This window comes from Caloenas nicobarica, chromosome 7 (genome assembly GCF_036013445.1).
Source record: "Caloenas nicobarica isolate bCalNic1 chromosome 7, bCalNic1.hap1, whole genome shotgun sequence".
Classification (NCBI taxonomy): domain Eukaryota; kingdom Metazoa; phylum Chordata; class Aves; order Columbiformes; family Columbidae; genus Caloenas; species Caloenas nicobarica.
The window spans coordinates 17,058,821-17,067,242 of record NC_088251.1 but is presented as its reverse complement, the minus strand read 5'-3'; the positions used below and the strand labels follow the sequence as shown (position 1 = coordinate 17,067,242).

The 8,422-nt window shown below is 38.1% G+C and overlaps 1 protein-coding gene across 2 annotated transcripts in view; it reads right to left on the bottom strand.

Moving 5' to 3' along the window:
• Positions 1–222: 222 nt before the first annotated feature.
• The window catches only part of BTAF1 (B-TFIID TATA-box binding protein associated factor 1), a 57,675-nt gene continuing 49,475 nt past the window's right edge, over positions 223–8,422 (bottom strand). For both annotated transcript variants that reach the window (XM_065639258.1, XM_065639257.1), the window contains 11 exons: positions 6,945–7,112; positions 6,679–6,756; positions 6,470–6,599; positions 5,637–5,778; positions 5,345–5,475; positions 4,791–4,916; positions 3,902–4,054; positions 3,112–3,323; positions 2,795–2,954; positions 2,036–2,206; positions 223–1,809 (listed from right to left, as the gene is read on the bottom strand). In XM_065639258.1, the coding sequence (XP_065495330.1) occupies positions 1,663–1,809; positions 2,036–2,206; positions 2,795–2,954; positions 3,112–3,323; positions 3,902–4,054; positions 4,791–4,916; positions 5,345–5,475; positions 5,637–5,778; positions 6,470–6,599; positions 6,679–6,756; positions 6,945–7,112 (1,618 nt within the window). In that variant the 3' untranslated portion in view covers positions 223–1,662. The remainder of the gene's footprint in view (positions 1,810–2,035; positions 2,207–2,794; positions 2,955–3,111; positions 3,324–3,901; positions 4,055–4,790; positions 4,917–5,344; positions 5,476–5,636; positions 5,779–6,469; positions 6,600–6,678; positions 6,757–6,944; positions 7,113–8,422) is intronic.

Sequence of the window (8,422 nt, the reverse complement as noted above, 5' to 3'; positions counted from 1 at the left end):
ATATCCATCTTGTCCTCCCCCCTCCCTTGGATTATCAGTTGAAAGCACAACAGAAATATTCTATGTACGAAGGTAGAAATGAACTAATATAATACAAGTAATCCAGCTGTAATGTCCAAAAGCATTAGTCTTTTACCTAGTCGGCTACAGGGAAAAAGTCTTCAACAGAAAAAAAGAACCCTGAACATGGACATACACAACATACAAGTTATATATTCCCAGTTTTGTTTATTTTCATGGAATGCTAATTTAGTTACAATATGGCAGTTCATAACTACTGAAATGTGACATTAATTCTTCTCCAATGCTGCAGAACAGTCTTGATTTAATATATATTGTTTTAAAACAATCTTATTTTACATCGTTGAGGTCTCTGGTGGTTTTTTAAGCTCTGATGCTTAAGCACACAGCAAGCTACAAACCTTAGGTTTTATATTTATACATATATTCTACGTATTCAGACAACTGCTGTAAGTTATCTATAATTTAATATTTATAAAAAGTGCATATATTGGTACATATGCACATCTAGAAACACTTTTACTACTGCCTCCCTTTTATAAAAAGCTGCGTAACACACAGCCATATTATTCTCACTCACTGTTATTAAAGTCCTTTACTATCTTTGTTACACAATTTCAGCTATTCAATTCCCTCAAACTGAATGTAGGTATTTCGATGTATATTTTCTCCTACAGAAAAAAAGTCCTTCCTATTCCTTTAAGAAGCTTGAAATCATGCATCGGTTTAATAAACAGTCACTTTAGCATGGATTTTAGAATCCTAGACAGTGTGTAAAATCTACTTCTGGAAAACGTCTGTCTGTATATTTAATTTCCTTTTTTTTTAGTTACAAAAAATATATAGGATTGAAACATACTGAATACATGCATCTCTCAAAGTGGCTATATTCTAGCCTTATAGATAAATTTAAAAAGTACACCCCTGCTAACAGGATGCAAACATGGCCTCAAATAGGCCATTACCTGCATTTAATATAGCTCCTTACATTAAAAAGTTCAAGTCAGATGTTCTCTCAAGATGGTGTCAAAAGACTGAAGAGCATAATATATTTATACTCAATATACAAAGGTGGGTGCAAACACCTAGTGCCATTTAATTATTCAATACTTTCAAGGCTTCTAGGCTTTGCCTCTGGTGATACAACTCCTGAAATGATCTGAATGAAAGTTTAAGTTGAAAATTGTTTTTTAACACACCATAAAAGCAAGTTGTGTTTAAAAGAAAAATGTACACTGAACAACTGGAAGTACTCACTGAAACAACTGTACAAAACTATTATAGATACAGAAAGAAATAATGGTGGGCTTAACTTCAAACAGAAGTAACACATGTAAAAACTTACTGTGTTTTATTCTTCTACCAAATAAGAATTTGCAGCTGTTCAGAACAAGTAAAATTCAAACCACCTCACAATGTTTTACATTTTAAAGTTTTTTTTATGCAGTGCAAACGTTTAAGACAGAATAACCCCCCAGTGAAACAGGTGACACTACTCAGTGCCAGTCTTTTGAAGAAGATTATTTTAATAGGTCTATTTACACATTAAGCTAAAGGTTCACTATATATGCTTTGAAGTTTGCTGAATATCAGCAGAAAAATAAGTGAACTAGCAGCAGTTGTATTATGAATATATGATGGTTACTTTAACGAATGCATAAAATTTTCAAGACTGTATTCAGTGTCATACTGTTCTTGATCCCAAAGTTCCCCAAGGTTTTCGAGTATTGATTTCATTGATGCTTTGCCAGAAGAGGTAGAAGTATCTGCTTTTTCAGTTTTTCCATCCTTCACAAAAGAAGAAAAAAAGAATTGATTAATATACAGAATAATGTTTTCAGGAAAATACTAAATTCTTTGAGTCTGATGATTCTTTTAGGGAAATATCACTTCCTCTTGTTTTTCAGAGAGCTGTCTACTATGTGTTCATCTGATTAAATGTTACATTTCAAAGCAAATATTTTCCCTAAGCTTACTCGATTTTTGGTGAATATTTGTAAAAATGGTTCTTTACCTTGTCAAGAGTGAACAGATCAAGCAGCTGTTCTGTGCCCATGCTCTGTAGGCTTGTGTTTTCTTGGCTAATCACTGTATTTGCAATATTCATTTTGAACTTTTGAAGACCCATGATCTTCTCCTCCAGAGTTCCCCTGGTTATCAGGCGATATACATTAACAACACGTTTCTGAAAAGAAAAAAAAGAGCACACTTAGCTAAAAAATAGCATCTTAGGTATCCAAGAAATCACAGCCTTTTAGTATTCATCACAGACAGTCTGGAAGCAGTTTGGCCTGGAGTTACCCTTTAGTAATGGTACTCAGTCTGATGTTAGATGAAAAGCATGAGACTATGCCAGCCTATAGCAGAGGCACCTGCAATTGCTTCTGTACTCAGGAAGTTTTGAATTCATGGCTTTTTACAGCTGTAGAGGGAGACTAACAGTAGTCACCCTTTCCTTGTCCAGGTATCAGAGAGGGACAACCCTGTGGGGCTTCCCTTCAGTTCCTTGTCTCAGCTGCATCTCTACCTCCACTGAAGGGTGATTCTTCCCTGGCCTCTCCTCAGCAGCCCAGGGAGTACAGAACAGATGGCATACCAAGTTGGGGATAGGGTAAGAAAGTACACACTTCAACATCTAGCATATTTGCAAGAAAGCAGTATGAATGAAAACTTGGTGAAACCACCAGACATCACTTTTATTATTTCCTACAACCTTATCCAAAGTTGAATAACAAGTTCAGCAAGAAAAAAAAAAGGGGAAATAGTTTTTCACCTGCCCAATGCGATGTGCCCGATCCATGGCTTGCAAGTCTCTCATTGGGTTCCAGTCATGTTCCACAAATACTACTGTATCAGCCCCTGTTAAGTTAAGTCCCAGTCCACCAACATGAGTGGTGAGCAACAGAACATCTATAGAGGGGTCATTATTAAACCTGCATTCAAAAAAAGTTAAGCATGGTAAAATTCATTTAAATAACAAATTTATGAACCTCAACTGCTTTGAGGCAGACAAAAGAATGATTTTGTACCATATAAATAATATAGTTCATTACAGTTTGTCTCGTATTGGTTATGAAGCAATATGCTTACCGTGAAACAATGGAATGCCTCTGACCAGCAGGTATGCTGCCATCCAGTCGTAAATAAGTGACTGAAGGTAACTGAGGTCTGAGAAGGTCATGCTCCACTATATCCAGCATGCTCTTAAGCTGACAGAAGATCAGTACTCTGTGCTGGGCCACAACAGCTTCTGTACCGCTTTCTGAAGATCCACCATTCCCCAAACCACAGTCTAGCAGAAGCTTAGAGTAAAAGAGCATTAAAGCATATCATCAAAATGACAGTAGATCTCACGCAAATATTTACATTGATGGACTATCGAAAGTAGAAATCAGACAAACAAACTACAGAAGGAAGTCTGTAAATGACAGTCACTCAAATGACATAATGCGGAGTTTGGCTTCATTGTCAAACTATGAAAAATTTAAGAGCCATCAGAATAGTAATTTTCTTCATTTTGCTTTACTTGCAATAGAATTGAAGTATGTAATGCAACCTAACTTTACCAAGCTAATAGTCTCCTGTATAATAAATAGAAAAAGTGCTTTTCTGTAACAAGGAAGACAGGAGTAAAGGACAGAATAAAAGTAAGGTTTATTATGTAAACGTCATCACCCTGAAGCAAGCTTGTGCTTCCCCCTCCTCCTTGATTTAACAGGAAAAGACATAAACCTAAAAACCTCTAGTAGTCCATTTCATTTGCTACTTAACTAGCATTTTAAGATCAGTTTTCATATTGACAAAGTCTTAAAACCTTCTGAACTGCAACATTAGCATAGACATTTAGAAAATTTATGGCACAACATGCAAGCCTACTTACTTGTTTTAAAGCAGACAGCTTAGGTGCATGTTGGATGTCTCGAAGGGATGAATTATGAGCTGCAAGTTGCTCTGTAATTCTTTTATATTCTGGATGTTGGGTTGTTAACACTAATGCTGGATGGTTACATAGCTTCCGTAAGTATTGCAATGCCTTTGGTTATTTAGGAAATTAAATTCAAAGAAATGGTTACCAACAGTGTAGTTACAGAAAAAGGATAAACAAAATTGATTTTAAGTACAGGGGCCATGCAACCACATTCCACAAGCTGGACTTGATTTTAATGAAAATATATCCTAAAGTTGTACATTTATATTAAGAAAACCTGTATTTCAAACTGTATCCAGTAACTGTTAGGAGCATAATGATCTTGGTTCCTGTTGCAGCAACAGTGCTCAGACCATTTCCCACACCTTCACGTGACTGTGGGATATGGTCCATGGCTTTGGGAGCTGTGCAGACCCTTTGAGAATTATTGTTTCCAGGCAGCCATGACTTAATCTGCAATTCTGTAAGACCATGAACTTTCATAAATTCAGATCTAACCTTAAGAAAATGATTTTGTTCATGTTTTAGAATCTCCATTTTCTAATGCAACAACTGATGAGATCAAAGTTAGTTGCCTCTTGTTTTGAGGTTTTGCACTTTTGGTAATCAGTTTTTAATTGACAGTAGCATCCAAGATCTACAAAACAGCTGAACACCAGTTGAGCAAAACACACTAAAAGATAGTTTTATATAATTTAAGACACAAAACCATAGTTTAAGCATACTAGCTATACATCACCTTCCAGGCAATCTGATCCAAAAGTATTTTTTATTAAACCCAGAAATACAGTTACCAGAAATAAATGGACAAGGCAGTAAAAGTTACTGAAGAAATCTGTACCTGAAATACATGACCTGTAGCTTTAAGCTTTGGTTTTTCAGTTTCTTCATTCAGTGAAATTGAAGAAACTGTTTCATCAATATCACATTTGGCACGAGACTTGGCAAAATCTTCGTAGAGCTGAACCTGTAGACCAAATCCCAGACAAAAGAATGACTTACTTGTTTTCCCCGAGAGAAGACAAATGGTCATTTTTAGAATTTAGTTCTAAATTATCATAAATCAAGAACACTATTTTCTGTGTAGCACAAGATCAACAGTAATAGTGGAATCTCTTGCCATTTTTCTTTCAGCTTGGAAAACATTCTTAAAAAAAATCTGCAGATGCCTAGATGTTGTTTTTGTAGAAGAATGCCAGAAATTAATCTAAAGAAACACTCTACTGCAACTGGACTGAAATCAGTTTTTAAACACATGCTAGAAAACTTTTTAGTCCTGTGGCCCCAGAGAATTGTCAGAGCTGACATCGGATTGAGCCAGGAATGCAGAAGTGGTTCCTTTGTGGTCTGAACTGTACTGGAAAAACTAAGCTTCCAGCCACTTTTTAAGCATACCTGTAGAGGACTGAGAATACAGTAATAATCTTGAATAATTTTGGGTGGAAGATCTTGCAGTACATCCTCTTTCATTCTCCTTAACAGGAATGGCAGAACTTGGCGGTGCAGCGCTTCCATTGCAAGAACCCCTAGTGAAGCAACGGAAGCAGTATTTCAGGAAAAAAAAAATTCTCAACATTCAGCTTCCCCAATCTCTTGTGTTGGAACTGACAGTAGTTTCTCCTTTCATTAGCAGTTCTCATTTAAAGGAAAACAACAAAAAAAACAAGATTTAATGTCTGATCCCTACCAGCCTCTTGTTCTCGACTGGAGCTTCGGGCATCTCTACTTGCCAGTATTGGTTTCCCATAACGAGCTGCAAACTGGCGTTCAGTACCCAAAAATCCTGGCATAAGGAAGTCAAACAATGACCACAACTCTAAGACGTTGTTCTGAACATAAAAGAAACATTTGTTAAATTATATTCAAAAGTAATCAATTGTTATCAGAAACATTTCCATGCACGTTTAACACTGTCTATTAAACACTACAAACATAATGCTTCAACATACTTTTCAGCTTCTGGAACTTTGTGGCTCTTTCATCAACTTAAGCTACAGGAAGACTTGCACATGCACTTCAACATATAAATGGACTTTATTTTAAGCCAAACCCTGAGTTCTTCTGGACAAGAAAACCCAGGAGACACCAGTGGTCTTAGTCATGGATGAGACAGATACTCCAGAGACAAATCATTAAGCCAAAGCCCAAAATCTGGAGTTCTCAGAGGAGAGTTTCTTGCCAATGTCACTAGAAGCATAAGGAAATGTTCTCTCCCCTTCCCAGCCTGCTGCTTAAAGAACAAGTGACAGAGAAATTTGTGTTGCCAACTTTTGAGCCTCATTAGTACCACAAATCTTGCACTCCATTCCCCTGTACATGGGCATACTAGGAAAAAGATGCAGTTTCAAGCATTTAGCAATGAAAAGCTTTTTTTTTTTTTTTTTTTTTTAACAATATATAGTTTGAACAAGATGACTCTGATAAAAAGCACAATAAGATGGACTGAAAAAAAAAAAAGTGTATCTTTTGCTTGTTTTCTACTACCCACCCAACTCCTTAGGAAAAGAGAAAAGCAGTTACCTGGATTGGTGTACCAGAAAGAATTATCCTGTAATTGGCAGTCAGCTGTTTTACTGCTTTTGACAGTTTTGTTTTCCCATTTTTTATTACATGGCCTTCATCAAGAATGCAGTAATTAAACTTGATATTTCTAGAAAAGAAAACACAGACTTCAGTAGCATTTAAAATTCTAAACTATTAAAAACCTCAGAAAACATACCAATTCTTACCTGAAAAAGTCAATGTCATTTCTCACAACATCATATGAAGCCACTATGAGATTGTGTCTTTTCACCTGGTGTTGTAATCTTAAGAAAAAAAGAGGAGATCATAACTAAAGTGTTCCTGGCACATGTTATTATTTCAGCCTTTAAAGGTATCATCACAAGCTTTCCCATGCCCACAAACTCTGCTTCAGTAGCAGTAGTAAAGTGAATTACAAAATTCTGAGTGTGATATTTTACTCTACCCAAGTCATAAATGCAAAACACATTACCTTGCTCTCTCAGTAGGAGGTCCTGTATAGTGCAAAGGATTAAGATATTCTTTTGAGCAAAATTTGCCTACTTCATCCACCCAGTGTCCTGTGAGTGTAGGAGGGCACACCACCAAGGAGGGAAGAGGAACACTGTCCACCAGTTTTGTTCTTGCATATTCCTGAGCCCTTTATGAATATAAAAACAAATTTGAGGATTTTTTTTTTTTTTTTTTTTTGCACAGAATAGTTGAGGTTGGAAGTGACCTCTGATGGTCATCTGGTCCAACTCCCCTGCTCAAGCAGAGCCACCTACAACCAGTTGCCCAGGACTATGTCCAGAGTCATTACCATAGAAAAAGCCCTATCCTTAAGCCTAGTAAAGCCTTTGACACCGTATCCCACAGCATTCTCCCAGAGAAGCTGGCAGCTTGTGGCCTGGAAGGGTGCACTCTGCAATGGATAAAAAGCTGGCTGGACGGCCAGACCCAAAGAGTTGTGGTGAACGGAGCCAAATCCAGTTGGCGGCTGGTCACGAGTGGTGTTCCCTAGGGCTCAGTACTGGGGCCAGTTTTGTTTAATCTCTTTATCAATGATCTGGATGAGAGGATTGAGTGCAACCTCATTAAGTTTGCAGATGACACCAAATTGGGTGGGAGTTGATCTGCTGGAAGGTAGGAAGGGTCTACAGAGGGATCTGGACTGGCTGGATCAATGGGCTGAGGCCAATTGTATGAGGTTCAACAAGGCCAAGTGCTGGGTCACAATCACCCCATGGTGCACTACAGGCTGGGGGAAGAGTGGCTGGAAAGCTGCCTGGAGGAAAAGGACCTGGGGGTGTTGATTAACAGTGGCTGAGCATGAGCCAGCAGTGTGCCCAGGTGGCCAAAAAGGCCAACAGCATCCTGGCGTGCATCAAGAACAGTGTGGCCAGCAGGACTAGGGGAGTACAGGGAGTCCCCCTGTACTCAGCACTGGTGAGGCCCCACATCAAATCCTGTGTTGAGTTTTGGGCCCCTCACTACAAGAAAGACACAGACATGCTGGAGAGAGCTCAGAGGAGAGCAATGAAGCTGGTGAAGGTTCTAGAGCACAAGTCTTATGAGGAGCAGCTTAGGGAATTTGGGTTGTTTAGCCTGGAGAAAAGGAGTCTCAGGGGAGACCTTCGCACTCTCTACAGCCACCTCACAGGAGATTGTAGTGAGGTGGGTATTGGTCTCTTCTCCTAAGTATGAAGCAATAGAGTGAGAGGAAATGGCCTCAAGTTGCACCAGGGGAGGTTTACATTGGATATTAAGAAAAATTTATTCACAGAAAGGGTTGTCAAGCACTGGAACAGGCTACTCAGGGGAGTGGTTGAGTCAGCATCCCTGGAGGCATTTAAAAGATTTGTCGATGAGGTTCTTAGGGACTGTGTTAAAGACCAGTATTAGGTTAACAGATCTTAAAAGGTCTTTTTCAACCTAAACAATTCTAAGATTCAGATCTTTAAGAAAGAA